This window comes from Pinus tabuliformis, chromosome 3_1 (assembly GCF_031772625.1).
Source record: "Pinus tabuliformis cultivar Carrire ecotype Pingquan chromosome 3_1, CPIR1, whole genome shotgun sequence".
In the NCBI taxonomy this organism is placed as follows: domain Eukaryota; kingdom Viridiplantae; phylum Streptophyta; class Pinopsida; order Pinales; family Pinaceae; genus Pinus; species Pinus tabuliformis.
In genome coordinates, this window is record NC_142301.1 from 850,635,087 (window position 1) to 850,658,127 (window position 23,041).

Sequence of the window (23,041 nt, forward strand, 5' to 3'; positions counted from 1 at the left end):
AAAACCACTCTTGCTGACATTCAAGTGCATATTCAACATGCACATGAAACGATTGAGTTCCTTCAACTGGAGTCGCAACTGCAGAGAAATGAGTTGCAAGAGAAGCGTGTTGCTTCCAAGTCTTTGACCAATCCAGAGACAGTTGATCATTCGACTTCCTTCATCCAACCAGCTTCAAGTGTTAAGGTTGTTCCAGTTCAACTTTCTTCCAAACCCATCATCAAGCCATGGGAAGAAAATCAAAATAATCGAAATCAACGCAACTTAGGGTATGTCAAAAATAACGACAACTTACATATCCCTGATTATTCAAAGCCCACTCAGTGCGTCAGTGCCAAATTACTTGAACAAATCACCTCAACAAGTTCTCAGCAACTTGCAGACTGACGTCAATGCACACAAACTCAAGTTGCAGACAAACCGACATGTTCTCATTGTTAAAGAACCAGTCATCTGGAAGATCAGTGTTTTGATCTCCATCCTTGTCACCATTGTGGCAAGCAGAATCATTCATTAGAGAAATGTAGCAAACAACGACAGTTAGCCAGATTGAAGATAAATTATTCATGGATTGATCCCTGGGAATGGTCATCCACAGCCAGAAGATTGTATAAGTTTTACAATCGGATTCACTCACACATATTGCAGCCAACATTCAAATGAAGATGGTACTCTCGTGCAGTTGAACGGGGGCGTACACCAGTGAAATACTCCTCCACCTACAGGGGGGAGTTCAAATATAATTTGGAGAAAATTATCTCTCCTTTCAACTAACAAAGGGGGGAAAATGTCAATGAAATTAACAAGTGGTTGTCAGTCTGAAAGTCTCGACAACATCAGTGAAGCAGCCAATGGGCATCTTCATCAACCAATGGGCATCTTCATCAACCAGTGGGCATTTTTCATCAACAGTGAGCATCAACAAATTCACCAGTGGGCGATCGACAGCAAAAGAAACAGTGAGCAGTTTTCATCATAGCAAAAGCAACATTGAGTTGTTTTTCGACATCTTCCGCAGTGAGCGATCATCATCAGCAAATACGCCAGTGGGCGTTCATCAAATTGTGTCAGTGGGCACCAAATGCTATTTTCAAGCAAAGGACAGTTGGATCCTTTTGCGGCTTGGCACATGATGGAGTTGTCAAGCGTCATTCAGAGATGAATCAGTCATGCAACTGACTCATAGTCTCTTCATATTGCAGTTTCTTCAACATCCAGATTTGGCAGTTTTTTCAGGCAAATGATTTTTGAGGAGCAACTTGAGAACTTGGAAGATGGTTCCTTGTTCTTTTTGGATTTATCATTGGGGGGGGGGGGGGGGGATGTTAGCCTCACTCTCTTAAAAACAATTATAAATCCAAATAAAATAATTAATTAAATTAAATCATGAGAGTTAGTTTCTCAAACTAAGGAGTTTAGTTAGGAGGAGAGATTCTCTCCAACTAGTTCTCCTAAATTAGTGTGTAAGTTGAGAAAATGTCTCAACCAAGTGAGTCTAAGATAGACGCACTATCTTAAGACCACTTGCTCATGTATTTAAATGTATTATTAAATTATTTGAATAAGAGAGAATTACATGAGTATGAGAGACCACATGATGGCTCTCTGCCTTTTCCGCCAGTTTGTCTTTTGTGTGTTGCTGGTTTGATTATTGTGTGTTAATTTGTTGTGTGTGTTTAATATGGCTGAGTGGTTTCAACACCCATTAGCATAGTAGCGCAGCACCGTAACAATTCCAATGTCTGCCCACTTAAGCCTTCGAGCATGAAGTAATAAGGAGGTAAATACATACATGCTTGTGTTTGCATGCTAGGTGCCACATGGCATACTGCCACTTATACAAATTTTGGTGCTCAAGTTTTGATTATTATTCACATTGAATATGGAATTGGGCCAAGTCTCTCAAATTCATTCACAACTATCCTTCCTATACCTAGAGCACAACCTTTATTTGCTTTGGTGTGAGCCTCCTTGTTGCATTACCTCCATTTGTGGTAGGCGTCAAAGAATGAAAATTGATCTAATATCCCCTGGAATTTTAACTTAATAGATTTTAATTTTATGTCCTTTGGTATTTTCTTTTTTATTTAGACTTTGTATTATAATCTTAGAGTCTATGAAGATTGAAAATTTTAAAATGTTTATTTAGATGTAAGCCTTTGAGGAGAGCATATGCTTTTGCTTGATTATTTGATATCATTCCTAGGCCCTTAGCAAACGTTGATTATATCATTTCTTTTGGGTGAATAATAAACCCTCTTGCCACCCCTACTTATGAAATAAGATTTTAACATCTCACATTTATTGTTAAAAAAAATACTGAAATTAATATAAACTATCCTAATTCTAGTTTTTTATGATGCAAAATCTTTAAAATAATTTTATTTCTAAAGGACTTTAAAAGTATTTTAGCTAGTTTGATATGTGTTAAGTAGAAGTTTGAACCTAAGTTGTTTGTATGGTAAAAATCCATCGCAGCCGTTATTCCATCTTACTTAGAATTTAAGATATATTTACGTGTTTAAATTTATTCACTCAAGAGGCTCACTACAACTTAGCATGGAGGACATATTGTCATTACATTTAAAAATAATAAAATAATATTTACATTGACAAATTAAAAAATAATTATAGCAAAAAAAATTCAATGTTGGTCGTACAAAAATATTTCAATTTCACTTTAAATTTACATAGACTTTATATAGAAAGATAAAATAATCTAAAGGTTTTTTTATTTTTTTATTTTGGTTATAATTGCTTTATAGGTGTATAATTCCTTTTCTATTCAATATGGAGTTTGACATACGGCATCTAAAAATAATATTGTTGATATTACAACCCAATATAAAGGAGAACATCCATATTAAATAACATAATTTTATAGCAACTTTATATAAAGAAAAATAAGGTAATTGAAAAAAAAATATTCAATTTTGCAATGTTTAATATGGAATTAATATGTAATATTTTAAGAAATATTAATAAGAAAAATAGTTCATGAGATAGGTATTCTATTCCATGGATATATGTTTTCTACTTCCCAACATAAGTGGATGAATATTTAAAGATATATTAATAAGATAAAAGATTTTAATATGAAGAATGTGGGTCATAAATAAAATATTTCAATGACTATGTTGATTAAAATATTTCAATGTAGACTCTATATATATTATATAAAAAAAGTGAAAATAAAAAATGACTTTATAGTTAAAATATTGTGTTGCTCTAAATAAAGAGGTGTAATTCCTTCCATGTTTAGTTTCGAGTTGACACATGGTTGGTGCTAGTGGGTATAGTGTGTGTGTGAGAGAGAAATCAACATAAATTCATGTAACCCTAGATCTCTCAAGTGCCAAGAGGGATCAAATCTCTCAAGGTGCAATTTTTTCTTCAAATTTTGCACTTTAAAAGAAAGTTGTACATAAAAAAATTGATCTCTATGAATGATTGATAAATCTAAAGTTTAAATAAGTATATGATGGTTTTAACACTAAATTTATAAGTATAAAAAGAAATCAAATTCCTCAAAATACAAAAATATTTACATTTTATCTTCTATTTTTTAAAAATAGGAAATCAACCTCCTTTTACTAATACCAAACCAAGCTACAATTATATTATAATATATCTTTATATTTTTCTTTTCACAGGGGGAAAACCTATCATAACTGAGTAGTCAAACCAGCAATGAGGACAACTATCTCTGCCTGCTAATGCGAATGCATGAACCAGCAACGAGGACAACTATCTCTGCCTGCTAATGCGAATGCATGCTGACTCATCATTGTTATTCAAGGAAAACTACGCCACATGGAATAACCCATTGGTGGTCCTTAAGGGGGCAGATTTTCACTCCTACGAGATGCCTCTAAGTCTTGGACCGTTAACCTGTTTCTTTAGGTTCGAAGAAGAAGAACTCTTAGCCAAACAAAAACAATTTTAAAACATTTCCAAGACCCATATATCTTTATATAAATTTAAGTTTTCTAATTATTTTATTAATTCATAATAACAATAATAAAAATAAAAAGAGAATAACAATAATAAAAATAAGAAGATTTATTTGTGTTATTATATTTCTAAAAATTATTTGTAAGCTACCTATAAATGTCGCATCACAAACATCTATTTCACACTAAAATGTCTTTCTCGACCTCTATTATCCACAAACAATTATATATATACATTTTGTCTCTCATATCTTATTGGATTATCTATTAATTATTTTGACTTCAATATATTATAATATATTTTATTTTAGACCATATTTCTTACTTTTACCGAAAGCACTTTTCTTTATTTCCATTAAAATATTTTTATTTCGATTTTTGTTTGTTTTTAATCATTCGTTAGATATTAGCGTACTTTATCTCATCTTATCTTTTATATGATATTCAGATTTATTTCACGACAATTGACGAACTATTTCACAGTACCCTAAACGCAGATCTTGACAGGTCTTTTCAGTACCCGTGGCCACAAGCTTAAATCGGATTAGAGATACTTCCCTGACATGAGCCGTGTCTTCCTCCGCTAGATCCGTCTGTTGACGGACATATCCTTCATGGCATCTCTGATCGTCTTGCAGGGCGGTTCAGTCAGTGCCACCACCGGTCCAACGTTCGATTCCTGCAACCTTTCTCTCTTTCCCTCCATTAACGATCCACGATGCTTTCGCTGCGGCGGAAACAGAGCCTGGAACGGTTTTCTCGGACAGCAATTGGCCTTCAAAGCCCGCTCAAATCTTCAATGTATGACACTCACCTTCTTCTGTGGTAACAATTAGCTGGTTTTTAAGTAAAACGCTTTAAATTCAGGGTTGTTCAAAGAAATTTAAAGGAATTTAAGAGCTCCGAGATTGGAAATTGCAGGCCATAAGAGGCTCCGGCTGGCACCCGTTTCGTCACTCAACGGACGGAAAGGAGACGGCAGAGGCGAGGACGTTGGACAGAAAGAGGCACTGCAGAAGGACCAGTCGGGGAAATTCACGGTCGAAGACTCTAAGTATGTTTTCCGTTTGAAGCATGCATTTATTTGATAAGTACAATCAAATTGCACCTGCCTTCATATTGTAGCCATGTACTGGGATACCTGCAAGGAATTGTTAGAACTAAGTGCCGAAATTAGGCGTATTGAGGTTATTTATGCCTGAGTGATGCTTGCATGTTCACTTGTCCGCAACCATCGCCATCTCTGCAACCGATTCATATTTATAATTGATTGAATTGGAGGAAAGGAATCTTATGCTCTAAGTTCAAATAATAGTTCTTTGGGTTTCAATCGTGGCAGCTTTTTGTCAAATTTAACCATTCAAGCAGTAGTTGCAGACGCAATTTTAGAAAATTTTGAAAATCTTGCTGGATCTGGTGTTTTAAGCGCCATATATATAGATCAGGGGATGCTCAAATTTAGCTATTCGAGCACTGATTACAGGCGAGCTCTGTACCAGCACATGTGAAAACTCTATAACTGAATCTTGGTCGGTGCGGTGTTTTAAGCGCCACACATTTAGATCAGGGGATGCTCGATTTTTTCTTTGCGAGCACTAGTTACAGACGTGTTCTAAACCAGGATATGTGAAACCCCTCTAAAACCGCGTGGTTAGAAAATTTTGGTGGTTAGAAAATTTTGCCCGCTGGGGTGTTTTAAGCACCACATGTATTAATCAGGGGATGTTTTTATGCGTTGTCCACATATGACGTTGAACACATTGTTTTAAAGTGGGTTCATTGTGAGGGTTTCACTTTGGATATTGTTAGTTCACTTGTGTTATCAATGGTTATTATTTATAATAGTGGGGTTTTTATTAGCATAAATAGATTTACTTTTTGTTTGGAAATGGTTGAAGAATGTAGTTAGAGTTGATTTTCATAATAATAAAATTATTTATTATTGGTTTTCATGCATGTTTTTTTATTGGTAAAAAATTCAGGAAGGCATGTTTTTTATGGCTTTTGCAAAAGAAGAAAATTTGATTTTTCTTGAGAGGCCTTTGTGTCCCATGTGACTAAGTCAACCCTCCAAGTATCAAGTCAGGGTTAGTGTACAAGGAGACACCCATTCACATTAGTGGAAGGTTGTATATAAGCCATTTGACTCCCTTCTTCAAATGGCATATCAATCATTCATTTATTTATGTCTTATGCGACGAACACACGGAGAACAAGGAAGTCGAAATATAGAAGCAACTAAGTCATCTTATCTACATCGCTCTTGTGGACTAGAGTCTGAGTTCAGGCCTAACTCCAAGGCATATTTTATGTGGTTCCGTGGCACGAATTCTTGAGGCTAATGCGAAGATATTGAGGCACAAGTTTCTGAAGTAAACCTGAAAGTTCTGAACCATAATATTTGGTGGTGATACTTGAATTCTATGGATGAGATAGGGGTTGAAATTCGACCCTTTTGGAGACCTAAAGCAGACTTTATTGCAAACCTATTTGAGGCATCTTGTCTTGGAAACTTTGGAGGGTTGACTTGGCACTTGGTGGATGGTCATCTTGCTACTATGTTGGTCAGTTTGTCTCTGACTTTGATGTCTTGTGGAAGTGTTTCTTAAAAGAAAGGATTTTGGGGTTTTTACCCTTAGTGGGTTTTGGATGGTCATCTTGCTACTATGCTGGTCAGTTTGTCTATGGCTTTGATGTCTTGTTGAAGTGTTTCCCTAAGGGAAGGATTGTTGGGTTTTTACCGCTAGTGGGGTTTCCCAACGTAAACTTTGTCTCTTGTTCTTGTGCATTGTGATCTCTACTTTCCTTTCATTGTTATTGGATGAATTTTCAAAGTGTAATTGCTTGATGAAGAAGATTGAATGCTAAAAGAACTTTATTATATTCACAAGTAATTATCATAAATTCAAAAATAGTGCTAGACTCTTTTGCACTCTATATTTCAACATGGTATCAGAGCTTTGGTGAAGAAAGAAAGTTGAATATCACACCTTGTTGAACCTCTCTCTTTCTCAAGGAATAAATCTCTTATCTCTATGTTCAAGATTTCTAAGCAAATGTGTTCCCTCTTGCAAAGAACTAAACAAACTTAAAGGCGCATCAAACTTCAAAGCATGGAAGAAAAGGATTGATCTTGTCCTAGAAGAACATGAAGTTTTGCAGTATGTCCAAAGTAAAGTACCTCAACCAAATGATAATGATGTTGCAGGGAAAGTGAAGTTTAAGAAGAGGTTGAGGTTCAAATAATTCTAGTTGAATCCCTCAAGGACCATTTAATTCCATTTGTTTCAAAATTGACTACATCAAAAGAAGTCTATGATACTCTAATTAATTTGTACTCAATCAACAACATTGGTCAAAAGATGTCTTTAAGGAATCAACTCTGTGATATTAAGATGTCAAAGTATGAACCTGTGGCCTCCTAGTTCATGAAGATAACTCACATAAGAGATCAACTCCAAAGCATTGGTGAAATCATTTCTGAATCTGAATTGATCACTACAACAATTAATGGACTACCAGATTTATGGGATGCATTTGCCACTGGGATATGTGCTAGAAAGGATACTCCAAGTTTTGAAGAATTGTGGACCTCTTACACTCAAGAGGAATCTAGGCTTATAGCTAAAGGAAAAATCCAAAATCTTGATGAAGAAGAATCTCAAGCTTTTGCTACAAAATCTAGAAGGAATAATGGAAAGAAGAAGTTTGGCTCTCAAAATAAAAGTGTAGATAAAAGACCCAATTCACAAGGAAAGAAAGACTTGTCAAAAGTCCAATGTTATGGTTGTCACAAATTTGGACATTATAAAAATAATTGTCTTGAAGCATCAAATAATAAGAAGAGGAAGGGCAATGATGATGATGATGAACATCCTCATTAGAAGAAATCCAAGAATGATATTACAAAAGCTATAGCAACTAGTGATAAGGACTTCTTTTACTATAATTACTCAAATAGGCTAGGAGCAAGAGGAAGTTGAAGGGATCTCTACATAAAATCATATGTCATGTCGAGCCCTTCTTAGAATTGTTTAGTAAACCCTATAAAATTTAGAATTCTTGATAAGAAAGCTCTAGGGTTTGTGGATAAAACCCTAGAGTTAGACCTAGTTTAATATTTCCGTTGAAAGCTGTAACCCTAGATCGTGAAAGGAAGGAATGACATCATAAGGACCTAGTTGCAAGAAGGATTAGATCAAGAGGGAGCTGAAAATTTTCTTTTCTCACAAAATAAGTATTTTGTATTTTTCTTCCTTGATTATTACTATTGTTGTTTTTACTAGTAATTAGTATTTTGTCTTTATATCCTTTCCATGGTTATAATTATTCTTCCATGACCTCCTAGTGAGGATTGCAGGTACATATGAAAGATGCTTCGATGGGAGATGGAAGAAATGAAAGAACAAAGCAAAATTAGTGACAAGAAGACTTGTGCTGAGAAATACTGTACTAGATGAAATCTAGACTCAAAGGCGAATTAAAGCATGTCTTGATCTATGCTAACTAGAAGTGAGATGAAATGGCTAGAAGTATAGAAAAATGATTTCCTCAGTAAGAGGGAGGAGTCTATGAAGTCAAGTCTATCAGATTTGATACACTTGGATTGGTGGATCAAGGTTGATCCTAGATGTTTTTTCTACTATCGAAAGCAGAGGAGCTCATGTTTTAGAGGGAGTCACATTAACCAGAAGATTTGCTTCTGAGAAGTCAAGGAAACCTTGTTTTTAGCTTTAGAGGAAATTGACTCTAGATTTGAAATGAAGGATTTCGATAGTTGATGCACTTCAATGACATCAATGGCAGAGGGAGTAGCCTATGTTACCACAGAAGGATATACCTCAATATGAGAGGGAGCACCCCAGTTTGGGTGACCAAAAAGCATTTATGATCTAGTAAAGGGAGTATAACAATTTATGGTTGAGCTAAGATATGTTGCTCAACATGTGTTAAAGTACCAACATGGTACAGTTGGTCATGGATAATTTGGGAAGTACAAGTGCATATTTAGTTTGGGCAGAGAGTGTCGAAAACATAAAGAATTCATTAAGAGGTTTCTTTAGTTTGGGCTCTGTTATGATTTCTTGGATGGATATAACGCAGTCATTTGTTGCACTCAGAATGGCAGAGGTAGAGTATATTGTTGCTAGATTGGAAAATTAATAAGTAGTATGACTTCAAAGGTTACTTGCAAGATTATCTTGATCAAGCATTGGTGATGACCATGATGATAGGACAAAGCACACTGGGATCAATTACCACTTCATTCTGTACATGATGTTGAAGGGACTTGTGAAGCTATATTATATCTCCAGTGATGAGCATATTGTTGATATTCTTACAAAGCCTCTTTCTAGAGGGAAGTTTGTGTACTTTCTAGATAATCTTAGGCTCATGAAGGAAACCTCTCTCATTGAGAGGGAGAGCTGATGAGACATCATTATGAATCAACATTCTCCCTATGTCTTCATGAACTTGGTTGGAGAATGGTTTGATATAGTCCCTGTGTCTATGACCTTGGTTGGAGAAGTTCTCCTTGTGTCATTATGACCTTGGTTGGAGAATGGTATGACAGATTAGATAACATCATGGTCTGACATTATTCCTGTGACATGTACTCTGACTTGATTAGGGAGGTTATCACTGTGTCAAGTACATAGACTTGAATTAGGAAGAATGGTCCAGTGGACAAACATTTTCATGTGCCATTGTATAATGACCTGATTAGGGTTGTAGTCCCTGTGTCATTTTGACCTGTGTAGGAAAAAGGTCCATCAAAGGAAAGTCATTCTCCCCATGTCATTATATAGTGACCTGATTAGGGATATTGTTTCTGTGACGCTTTGATCTGGATTAGGGAGAATGGTCCTAGAGGCCACTCAATTGAGTTGGAATCCTCTCAGCATCATGCTCAGATATTTTATTAGAGAGAGCTTGTTTGATTGATCATAGAACATGCATAGATATATGAGTACCAAGGTTGGGAAGTATTGGTTGTTTGATGATGCTGGTAATGATGATGACATTGAATTGATGATGATGTTGATCTAATCTTGGTCCTTCCCTAGAGAACCTTCAAACATGTTGACATCTTGATAGTCATTGTGAGTCATTATGAATACCTCCCTAGCTAAGAGGGAGTGTTTAAGAATGTAGCTATGGTCGGTCTTCATAATAATAAAATTATTTATCATTGATATAGTTTGAATAATGAAATTATTTGTTTTCAAGTATGTTCTTCATGCTTTTTATTGGTCAAAATAAATTTAGAAAGGCATGTTCTTCATGGCCTTTGCAAAAGAAGAAAAAATGTTTTTTGTCAAGATTTTTTGGTGTCCCCATGTGACCAAGTTAGCCCTCTAAGCATCAAGTCAGCTCATCCTACAATGAGACACCCATTCACATTAATGGAGGGCTATCTAAAGCCATTTGACTCCCTTTAAATGACATATCAATGATTCATCTATTTTTGTCCTATGCGAAGAACACATGGAGAACAAGGAGGCTGAAAAATAGAAGCAACTAAGTCATCTTATCTATGTCAGTCTTGTGGACTAAATAGGTCGAGTTTAGGCCTAACCCTAAGGCATATTTTTTTTGGTTCTGTGGCACAAATTCCCGAGGCTAATGCGAAGATACTAAGGCACAAATTTTTGAAGTAAATATGAAAGTTCTGAGGCATAATATTCTTTGGTGATACTCGATTTTTGTGGATGAGATAGAGGCCCAAATTTAGCCCTCTTGGAGACCTGAAGAAAACTTTATTTTAGACCTATTTGTGGATAGATTTGAGGAACGTTATCTTGGAAACTTTCGAGGGTTGGCTTGTCACTTGATTGATGGTCATCTTGCTACTATGTTCATTAGTTTGTTTATGGCTTTGATGTCTTGTTGAAGTGTTTCTCTAAGGAAAAGATTGTTGGGTTTTTACCCCTAGTGGGTTTTGCCAGGGTAAATTTTGTCTCTTATTCTTGTGCATTGTTATCTCTACTTTCTTTTCATTGTTATTGGTTGAATTTCTGAAGCGTAATCGCTTGATGAAGAAGATTGAATGCTAAAAGAACTCCAATATATTCAAAAGTAATTATCATAAATTCAGAAATAGCGTTAGAACCTTTTGCACTCTATATTTCATCAGAAATTACATGAAAGAAGGGAGAGAGATCCAAAAGCATTAGTACGATACCAACACCCTCATTCTTCACTTAAACTGTGTGAGGGTGGAGTGAGATTGTTAAATTTAGATAGGCAGATAGAGAACTCTTGTTTCTCTAGCTAAAAAACACTAAAAGTCTAATATGTTGGGTTGTGGTTGAGTTGTAGCTAGGGTGCTTACCATGATGAACACCTAGGTTCAAAAGTTGGTGGGAACACTCTCCATGATAATGTAATTGACCAAGTTTTTTTTGATGTGCAAGGTTGTGTTGATGTGACAAAGATTTGTTGGATGCTCATGGAGTTTTTGTTGTTGATATATATATAGTTAAAAAATAGAGAGAGAGATCATAGAGTGATTGATTACACACAACAAATCACACTTCATTGTTTTATTGATCACAAGAGATAAAAATATAAAGGACATAACACACTCACTTCGACACATCTAGATTATGACTCCAACTCATAACATAGGAATCAACAACTTCTAGACTGACGCTTGGGAACTCACAACAACACATGGAAGCATTGCTTCCAACACCCTCCCTTAATGCTTACATAAAAAACACATATTACAATAACAAGGAAAATATGTCTGACTAGTCTCCATCAACACTCACATCCACTCTAGAATCTCGCAAACACTGTTTTTTCACCACCACATCTTCGAGTTGTCACTTGACCTCCATTTAAAATGTGACTGCTTCTAACTATCATTGATGAACTTTGCAAGATCAACAATATTGACAACTCGGCTTGACATGGCTTCCGCGATAAGAGTTGTCAAGTAATGAACCATTCTATGGACCAACCACCATCTAATGGATATTTTTCTTTTGGCTATTCGTAAGTTAATAGAATGGAGGTCTGGATATTGAATGTGTTCAAAAATTGATCAAACAACTTGCCCTTACAAGAATTGATGTTTTAGACACTGAGACTTTCAGTTTAAAAACCACCAACCTTTTTTTATAACCAGAATTAAAAAAAAATAGTAGACTTCTTCAAATCACAAAGAAACAAACACACAATTTACGAAGTAAAGCAACACACAAACTCATATTTCTGCAGTCATAAAACACCCAAGGACCTCCCAAGATATTCGCCTCCTTGATCTCTCAAATTTCCTCCACGCAGGCGATGAAAGATTAGTTGGGATTCGAACTTATGCTCTCAACATAATCTTGTTGGAACCCTATTCTTCATTGACGTCAAAACTACAGATTGTTGCAGTCTTGTGTGTGGATTGGGAAACGTTGTCACGGAAAACATGGTGGACCGGTTCTGCAACATCCCACCGTGAGGATCTACGTGCAGGCAGTTTCTGGAGACAACCACTCCAACTATTCTTCACGTTAAGAGACGAACCTTCCCTATGCAGAAACTAGGGACGACAATAGAAGAATCTTCCAGTTTTGAAGACATGTTACAGAACGGCTAAGAAAACATCGAGGTCAATTCTGAGTCATACACACGGGGATCAGTGTTTGAGATTTGGACAGGGCGGCTACGAAAGCATCGTCATCACAAACTATAGCTGCTCATGGAAAATCGTCATCACAAACTATAGCTGCTCATGGCAAATAAATCTGTGGTTTCAGGGTTCATACTTTTTTGACGCATGCCTTGTGAGCTACACATATTTGTCAGTGATCATTATTGATCTGATCCATGTGAAAACCCAGTTCTCAAATAAAAACTTAGTTGCAGATAGAAATTCCCACGTTGCAAGTCAACCAAATCTGGGACAACATCAAAATAATAATAGTGATCTCCTCACATAGGCTTGGACGCATGCAATCACCGCATAACCAATTAATCCATGGCAAATTGTTTTCCTTTGCCATAGTTGCGGCACCAGCAAATTCACACTAAGGCATGTGATGGTGGATCTCCTCAACCAATTCCACGACCGACTCCTCCTCCAACAACGATAATTTACCCATAGTTTTTCAAACTACAACAATGGAAAGTTGTCACTCACGCCAATAAAATCCACACACAGATCTAATTGCAGATCCCAATTAAAGCAACACTGACTTTGAAGATTTTAGCGGCAACACCATGTCATTTCTCACAAAACCTGATCCGTGCACCACACAACCACTTTAAAACAAACAACTCTCACAAAACAAGATTATAGGAGTTTTAACAATATAAATCTTGCATCTCACATCTTAGCCTTAGGGCTCTGATACCATGTTAGTAAAATGAAAAAGAGCAGAGTGCGATTACACACAACACCAAAATACACTTTGATATCTTTATTGATCACAACAGCTATACATATATAGGAAAAAATACACTCACTTCAACACATCTAGATTATGACTCCAACTCATAACATATGAATCAACAACTTTTAAACTAACGCTTGGGAAATCACAACAACACATGGAAGCATTACTTCCAACATCTCTCTCTCTCTCTATATATATAATTTTATTTTTATTTTTTTTCAATCATGACATCATAGCCAAAGGTCATCTTTTTTTTTGTGTAAATCAGCGTATTATATTAGCGTAAGATTACATATTTTACAAAAGGTCTGCACGAGCAGACAACAGACTGCCATTTTACATTGTATTCACCAAGAGATGACCAAAAAGACCAGCTAAACGACCCCGGGCTCACCACGCAGGGCGGCAGAGAAAAAGGGGGTTGACAAAAGCAGAAGAGACCAGACCTCTAAACAACTAGAGCCGCAGACCATGAACTGTGAGTTCCTGAGCAAAATTATAACAAAACCAAGAAAACCCACCAGGGTAGGTAGATACAACAACTGACCCAACCTCATGAAATCAGCAAGAACGAAAGCCAAGACCCGTTACATTTCAAGAACAATATAGTTTTTGGAGGTATCCGGCGCAGACGCTGTCTTAGCTTTGCCTGCCTGAGCAGGCGCTGGACGAGTGTTCTGAGTATCGCCAGTGCGCTCCTCCATCCTATCCTCAGCATACCTGGCATCAGGACCTATAGTGTGCCTCAAGAGACTAATTAGAACCGAGAGTTTCTTTGACATGCTGTCAAACTGTTGTTCCAGTGCGCTTATCTTGAACTCCAAGCTTTCCAGAATTGCAATGTGCTCCTTTGATGCCGCTGCAGTCGCTTGTTGGGCTTGACGCACTTGGTCAGAATAGTTCCCCTGCATACTCAGAGCTTTGGCCAACATTATCTTCATTCTCCATACCTCTGCTTGCGTTCTCACAAACTGAGTTGCACACGTTGTAACCGAACCAGGGTCCTGAATCCAGTCAATATCCTTCTCCAGCTCTTGAGCCTTCAAATTTTCCCCCTCCTCTGTGGCAATGGCCTCCAGCTCCTCGATTTTCCGTTTTTCTTTCTGCGAGATGCGGGTCTCATACGCTTCGCGAGCTCTTTTTAAATCTCTGTTGGCCGAAGCGTTACGGCTTCCCTCTCCCGCCATGATTTCAACCACACTCGCCAGGCAGCACAGCGTTCTTCGGCCGAAGGAAGAGAGTTTCAGCCTCCAAATCGAAGAAACAATGCCTCTGCCTCTGCAATGAGCTACTAATAAATAGATACGATTGGGGGAATTACTGGCTGTGTGCCGATCCAATCCCTGTTGCCCGCAGGTCTTGTCATCATTATTCCTGCGAGGTGGTGTATTATTTCGGTTATGGCTCGAATTCTTTTCCTTACGGTCACCTTCCTTGCCATCCTCCAAAGCATGCCAAGTGTACCGTCTACTATAAGGGCGTCGGTGGCGCACATTCTTTTTGATCATGTATCGGATGCGAATGTTATCCTCCTGCTCGAGCAATGAATGCTCCTGAACTACCTGTCCTTCGCTCCTCTGCCAACCTTTAAATCTACCTGCTGTACGCATGATCCTACTCATGTCGTAAACCTTGCCTAAAGCGCCGACCTTCGGCCTTACTTTTCATTCATCAAATCCTGCCTCGAGAGCAGGGTACACCTATCTCTTAATTCCGGGCATATGACGTCCTGCCAACAGCTGTCCAAAACGCTAGTGGGGTTCTCTATACCATAATTCGCCAGATGGTCCGCGACTGCGTTGGCTTTCCGTCTAACAGCCTGAAAGATCAAACCTTTCAGCCACCCTAAATGTTCAGCTATGTTTTCTGTGACTTTAGCCAGTCGCCAGTGCTGAGTGACCTTACTAGCTTTGGCACCCGCATACATCTTTCTGGCTGCTGTTATCGCGAGCTGAGAGTCCCCCTCAACCACTGCTGCGCCTGCCTGTAAGTTTCTGAGAATTCTGAGACCCTGTTCCATAGCTGCGAACTCCATTTCATTGTTCGTTCCTTCTCCCAAGGCTCTGCTGTAGATATGCTGAATTTCTCCTGCGCTATTCCTTATAATGCCCCCGATGCCGGCCATTCCTGGATTACCTCTCGAAGCTCCATCGAAATTTAACTTGAGGAAGCCTGCAGGTGGTCGTTTCCAGATACTCAACGTGGTGCTCATCTCCTGTTGGCGATTCGATGTAGCCACATTCATTCCATTATCCAGGTTAAAGGCTTTTAAAATTTGTAAGTCCCGATTTGATACTTTGTTATCTTGGTCTGCTTTGCTTTTGACAAGAACCAATTGTCTTACATTTTGGGTAATAATTTCTAGAGCATGAAATATATCTCTGGTTTCATTTAAGAATACCCTCCTGTTCCGTTCTTTCCAAATCGTCCATGTGATGAACCCCGACATTATTTTCCAAATGGTATTGATCCTCTGATTACTAGAAAAGTTGCCCCGCCACTTCTCAATGGTTTCTTGGATGGAATTTCTGGTTCTGTCCGTTTGCTGCAAAGTGTTTTCCGCCCAATTCCACAGGTGGTTAGCCCACTCGCAAGTGTTGAAGAGATGATTCATAGTTTCTTCTTCTTTATTGCACATGGGGCACCTGGAAGGGCCGCAAAACCCTTTCTTGCGGAGATTCTCCCATGTGAGAGTTTTCCTGCGCATTAGGAGCCAGAGGAAGATTTTAATTTTCGGCCAGAATAGAGAATCCCAGACCTGGTTGCTCCATTGAACTTCTTCGACTGGTTCTGAGTTTTCGATACACTCCCTGGCTTCTTTGAGCGTGAAGTAGCCCCCTCCTTGCTTTCCCCATCTTAGTTGATCTCTGTCATCAACCTTCCTTATTCTTCTTTTGTTTAATAGATTCTGCAGGTTCCGGACGTCGATGTTAGCCTCAGTTGAGTTTTCTGTATCATTGATCGTCCATTCTCTCCATTCCAGGTCCCTGCTATTAGGATTCCAATAGTGATTCACCGTGGTTCTCCCCAGTCCTTGATAATTTCTCTGCAGGTCTGCAAACTCTGGCCTCTCTAATTTCGGGAGTTGTTGCCAGGCATCCTCCCAAAACAAGGCCGTTTCCCCATTACGAATTTCCCAAAAGCTATTCTCCTGTATAATACCTCGATTATTCCTTGCAAGGTTCCAGATCGGAGATCCTTCCGGATTCTCTTGCATTCTGATTAAGTTCTGAGTGCTATGCAATGGAGCGTATTTTTCCTTCCAATGTCTAGCCCAAGGAAGATTGGGCTCCTTCAGCCATTTCCACCAGATCTTAGCCCCACAGGCTCTATTGATGGTACAGGGATCTAGCAGGTTTAACCCTCCTAATTTTTTGGGTTTGCACAATTTATTCCATGCCACTAGTGCCCACTTTTTCTTCTCTGCGTTTCCTGTCCATAAAAAGGATCTTTGAATCACCCTCATCTTCTGCAAGACTCCCTTGGGAGCAGGGATTATGGAGAGCAAGTATTGAGGAATGGCTTGCAGAACTGCTTTAGTTAACACTAGCCGCCCTGCAAAATTGAGAGCTCTATGGGTCCAGTGATGACATCTCTTCTCCAAATTGGCTAGGATCTTCTCCCAATGCACTTTTTGCCAAGGTTTGTCTGTTAGGGGAGCGCCTAGGTACCTCGAGGGCAGACTTCCTCTGCGAAAGCCTAGAATGCTAGACAGATTTTTTTGCACAGCTAAATGCGTATTGAAGAAAAAGATGGTAGACTTAGATAGATTAATTTCCATACCTGAGGCTTCACTAAAAAGATTGAGGATCCTCTTGTAGCCCAGGGCTTCTTTGACTGTAGGAGAACCGTGCAGCATTGTATCATCAACAAATTGTTGGTGAGTGGTCGCTGGAATATGGGGCAGGGGCTGTAACCCTCTGATCTTTCCTTCCTCTTTGGCGCTACGAATGAGTCTGCTCAAACCTTCCATCAGGATAACAAAAAGGAACGGAGATAAAGGGTCTCCTTGTCTGATTCCTCGTGAGGGGGAGAATTGGTTGGCAGGGGAGCCATTAACCAGAATAGAAAATTTGGTATATTTAATCAAAGCTAAAATCCATTTAACCCATTGATAGCCTAAGGTCACCTTAAGTGTCGCTTTACCCTATAATAAATTTTGATGAATCCATAATGAACTCCAATTTGAGATGCTTGCATTTCAATAATGATGTGATGTTTCAATTGTAAGGTTCCATAGAGATGAAAATATCCTTAATTCAAAGTAAATCACTTCTCCAAGAAAACTTATTTAATACATCTAAGCCCTTATTAATTATTAGATCAATTGCTAATTACTAGGTAGAAGGATCTCGTTGTTATTCTTTGAAATATGCTTCGAGCTAGTTCGAGTATAAGATAAATATTGCATAAAGGAGAGCCTTATCTTCCTCTTGTTTGGAAAGTACACCGCCTACTACACTCTCTTTCCCCTTTTGTATATAATCTTTGTAATCATACCATGACATCTTTGAGATCCATTTTCTTTTTCTTTTCTTTTGTTCTCTCTCTCTCTCTCTAAAAGATAACCATAGCTCCAAAAGATGCTCAAGGATTCCATGATTTGTAATTACCTTGAAATATCAACCCTTTAGATATTGACATTAATGTTTAACTACATGAAGAATTGCAACTCCTCTTTTGCATATGTTGGGAGAGCTAGATTCTCCCCTTTTAGTTGTTTTCTTTCAACTGATAATGACAAACCTTCTTAAACCATAACTACTTTAGTATGTTTAGAGGCATCACATTCCACAAGGAATGCCTTTTGAAAGGTTGGGGTGGCCAAATTTCGAATGGTGGTGAGAGCCTCCTTGAGTTGTTGCACTTAACATGCAAATGAGATTTTCCTTAATAGGGTTGTCATAGGTGTTACAATACAATCAAAATGGTGGACAAAACGATAATATTATCTTGTCAAGTCAAGAAGTCCTTGGAGGCCCTTTGACATTCATTGATATACTATGATCCACTAATGATTTATTTTTAGAATCTAACTTGACACCTTCTTGAAATAACCTTACACTCAATTCCTTGTATCCTAAAAGTACACCTGGATTTCTTGGCATAAAGTTTGATGTCTTCAAGCCACACAATACCTTATCTTTATGTTTGATGTTGTTGAATTCCCTATGGTATATCCCCATCCTTTGATATCAATCCTTCTTTCTTGCTAGCATTTTTAAAGCAAAGAAAGCATTATTGTTGGGATGAATGATTTCGTCATCTAATAAATATTAAACCATTTTCTCTATCTCAATATTTTGATCATATAGATAATGACTATGCCTTGTATTGGGTGGATGGATTCCTAAAATAGTTCAATAGCATGGTCATGCTAAGTTATGAGAGGCGATTTTGGAGTACTCTCCTTAAATACACACTTGTATCGATGAAGGACATCTTGTAGTTTATTCTAATTAATAAGAGATTCTTGATTAACTTCTAAGGAGTATAATTGAGCCACTATATTGGTTGATTCGTTCTTTTTTTATATAATTTTTTCCATTTAATGGGAACTAATGCCTTAGTTTGGAGGAATTGTGAATCCCTTAATATCATAAGCTTTATCTTTAGAGGTAATGTTTGAAGCATTACACACCTAACACCACACTTGTGCCTAGAAGATTAAATATACTAGAAAATCCAAAAAATCATCACCAATGCAAAATAATGACATGACACTTATCTCATAACACTTAACTTCACACGAGATGGAATTTCCATTCACAATTATGACACACAAGTTCAATATAGGGTAAACAAATCAATTTATAGGTGCTACCAACTTCCTATCAATAAAATTATGTGAACTTCTTCAGCCAACCAAAACAACAACCTTTGTCTTCATGAAGTAACCTTTAATTTTCAGTGTTATAGGGATATTTTCTTCTTGATTTAACCTTCAATTTTGAATCTTAAAGGAGTGTTGATGCATGATAGGGCATAGAGTGATAAGGTGTCTATGTCTTGTATTCAATGGTTTTGAAACTTCCCTTGAATTAATTATTTTTTTTCAATTTCTTCAAAGTATAAAATATTCGTTATTAATGTTTTTATGATCACAAGACATTTTTCCTTTCAATTGTGATCACTGGACCAATAGCCACCACAAAAATAAAATAATCCCTTCGGTTGACACTCCATTGTTTGTTCTGGGGTGAGATAAGTTAGTTGTGATTTTGTAATAGTGATAGTGATGCTTCTATCTCACAATTCTTATGAAGATATTTGAGTTTACATAAATTATAGAAATTTATATTCATCCAACTTGTTGACTCAAGAATATAGTCATTGATTTTTATCCTCATCCTTAATTTTTAAAATAATCCATAGTTCATATATTTCATATTGAGCCATTAAGTAGCTAACAAATTCATTCCTTCAATATGTCATTTCTCATGGTCTTCTTTTGAGCATAACCAAACTTGATTGACATGGATTGTTGAGTTCATTGAAATAATCCGTAGTTCATATATTTCATATTAAGCTATTAACTAGCCAACAAATTCATTCCATGAGCATGTCATTTATCATGACCTTCTTCTGAGCACTTATTGGAACCATTAGTAAGAATATGATTTGAGATAAAGTGGAGCAAGAATTCTATGAGCATCTCGAGGAACTAGTGAAATTTAAAACATTGTTCCTTTTATCTAATATGTGGTAGTACATCATTATAATTATGTAACCCAAATACAAATTTTGGTAGACTAATTTGTGAGTTGTAGCTAGTGTTGTTAGAGCTTAAGCGTTGAGATCCTCCCTAAAGGTGTAACAGGGGCCTACAACCCCATTAGATATAAGAATATGATAGCTATGGTTCTTATTCAATGTAATGTGGACTAGGCATATATTATTAGTCATTATTACCCCCGGATGGGGTGCCTATCACGCAAAGGGGTGGGGGCAGGTTATCGTCGTCTCACTGAGACACACACTCAGGGGACGTGGTAGCACACACCCTATGAATTTGTATAGGCATGCAAGTTGTAAAGGGCCATCATTGCATGCGGGAAATATGGCACAATTAACTCTTTGTTGAACAATGCAACATCCATTCCTATCAACCATTCAATCCACCGCTACACAACTTTGCTCGCTGAACCACCGATCATGTCGCCTACGAGCATTGATGGAGTTCCTCCTCTGAGGATTGTCTTTGCATTTAGTCTAGGGACCAACATTCATGCTATCATTTCATTGTGGCTCTTCATGGGGCTATGGAATTCTCTCATCCCTCGACTCAACCTTAGTAACTCAAATTATCATCACTTCTCAAAGTACCACTCTAGGTTGCGATGGTTCAATATTATGATAGCTTGGCTAGTCGATGGGAGGAAATCTAGGTCTTGTCTCCACACTGATGGTGCTCTAGAGATCATAGTCTAGCTCAGTCGGTCATTGTCTATGCATCCATGGAAATTTATCCACTTATAAAAATCTATATAAGTCGAGACGTCTTTCATCATCTTCACCCAAGGAGTCTGCAAATAGACAAAACAAATCTATTGAATCTCTTCTTAGGTTCATGGTTCTTCCTCCTAGTTTACCTTCCTTTTTACTCTTTGGTTTCATTCTTAGTGTCTTGGTTAGCTCTCCTATGTTGATGGGGCTACACTCATAGGGTTATTGTCACCACATCAAGGACTTGCATTCCCTTTTTGCTTTGGGAACCTATTGTTACGAAGAGGCTTTCTCCATTCTAATTCTATGAGTATGCCACTGGCCATCCAATCCTTGAGGACCACCTCACTCTATACCTGAGACTCCCAACTCCATATCACCATGTAGTCTTACTCTCCTAGCTACATAAACAAGCCATGCCATGCGAAAGGGCTCATCTTTGACGAGGTATAGCCTATTATCAAGAAAGGGGGTGAACCCAGGCCCAACTAAGAGATGAAGCTCTGCAACTAGCTACCGAGAACTAACCCCGCATCCAATATAGGATGAACTCACCCAAGTGGAAAGACACTTATCTAAGGAACAACATACACGCACAGATTCTAAGGTATTAGTAGAGGTGGAAGAATGGGTACCTAATGCAAGCCACACTCTAGGTAAATATAGCCATTACATGTACATAATGGACACATATTAGCATATCAAACTTATTCTTGGTAGGGCACTCATGGATCGAAACACTACTAGAGACAACATGTTAGTCTCACTAGATTGCATGCAATTGCAACTGGCTTCTATAGACAAAATGTTGGCCTAAATTTAAAGACAACTGGGCATCCCTCCATACTTAGGTTTCTCTGGCAGTAAGGAACCCATCCATGTGGAGGTCATCAAATCAGATCGTATCTCCTAAAGATTTATGTTATATTATCTTTATTTTTATGTCTTACTTTGTATGTTTATGTTTTCTAAAGACCCACGAGGTCCAGATATCAATTTTAGTTCCCTAGCTTTAGAAAATAGGGTTAGATTTTGGACAAGATCAATTCTGGAAAGCTTGTATTTATGCATTTGGCTTGGACTGCCTAATAGAAAGTCACTCCAATTCTAAATCGTAGCCCTTGTTTATAGGAAATACAAAATTTGACTTTACAATATTAGTCATTATTAATAGGTAGTTAGCATGGAATAAATATAACATGACCTCGTTAAAGAAGGCCCAATGAGTGGTTAGTATTGTGTAGCTATAATTATAAAGGATGGAATCCTCTATATAAAGCATATATTGGAGTGTAACTTATTCGGAGGTTGTCCCTTTGAAAAGGAGAATGAATAGGAGTTCATTCTTTTGTCAAAGGATCATTGTATGGTGTTACCCTACTTTAAGGGTTTTGATATTAAATAAAGTATTAAGGTTTTTTTTTTGCGATTTAAATTTAAGGGTCATAACAATTGGTACCAAAGCTCTTTCTTGGGTCAAAAAATATGTTTCTTTTTTTCAAAATTTTAAAGGGTAAACTAGGATAGCAACACTTAGATCCATTCTCATAGCTTTCTATGCGGAATTTGAAGAAACTAGTTGTATATTTGACTTCCTCTTGAACAAATACCCAATTTAAATATAAAAATGTTAAAGCATACTCTAGGAAGTGAATATCTCATTGATTTGAAGTCAATATGTTTTTGTTTTCCAAAATATGGTCACAAGTATTACATAGAAAATATCTCTTAACAACGCACCTGGATTACAACCATATTGGTGCAAATAGATGTAGAGTGGTTGATACATTTAAGAATTAAGGTCATAATAATTTTTTTGAATTGTATCAAGGAAGTTAGGTGCATTTCAAATCTATCACCCCAATACCCTAGTAGAAATATGTGATATAGTTGGAATGGATTTTCTCAACCATCATTCAAATGAAATTTACCCTAGATTGATGAATATTGGGACACACTAGATGCGTGGAGTGATATAGAGGACGCTTATGTTGATTTACATCGTAACTATTATAATTTTGTGGAAGACAAATATTTTTAGCTTCTATTTGATTGTTGCACGCCATAATATAAAGACAACATCATTGAAGGAAGTCAAAAGCAAGTTATAACTATTGAATTGCAACGTGCATATTCTCTAGTGGCAATGTTCCTTTGCACTCCACAACCAACTTTTTACTACTATGTGGATGATCCTTTGGAAATATATAGTTCTAATTATTTGGATCCACATGATGTGGTAGA

General features: G+C 37.4%; 1 protein-coding gene across 1 annotated transcript in view; it reads left to right on the forward strand.

Annotated features, from left to right (window-relative positions):
• The first annotated feature begins 4,421 nt into the window (after positions 1 to 4,421).
• Positions 4,422 to 23,041, forward strand: part of CYP97A3 (cytochrome P450, family 97, subfamily A, polypeptide 3) — a 173,742-nt gene continuing 155,122 nt past the window's right edge. The window contains exons 1-2 of the mRNA XM_089412075.1: positions 4,422 to 4,754; positions 4,875 to 5,007. Coding sequence (XP_089268201.1) covers positions 4,568 to 4,754; positions 4,875 to 5,007 — 320 coding nt within the window. The 5' untranslated portion in view covers positions 4,422 to 4,567. The remainder of the gene's footprint in view (positions 4,755 to 4,874; positions 5,008 to 23,041) is intronic.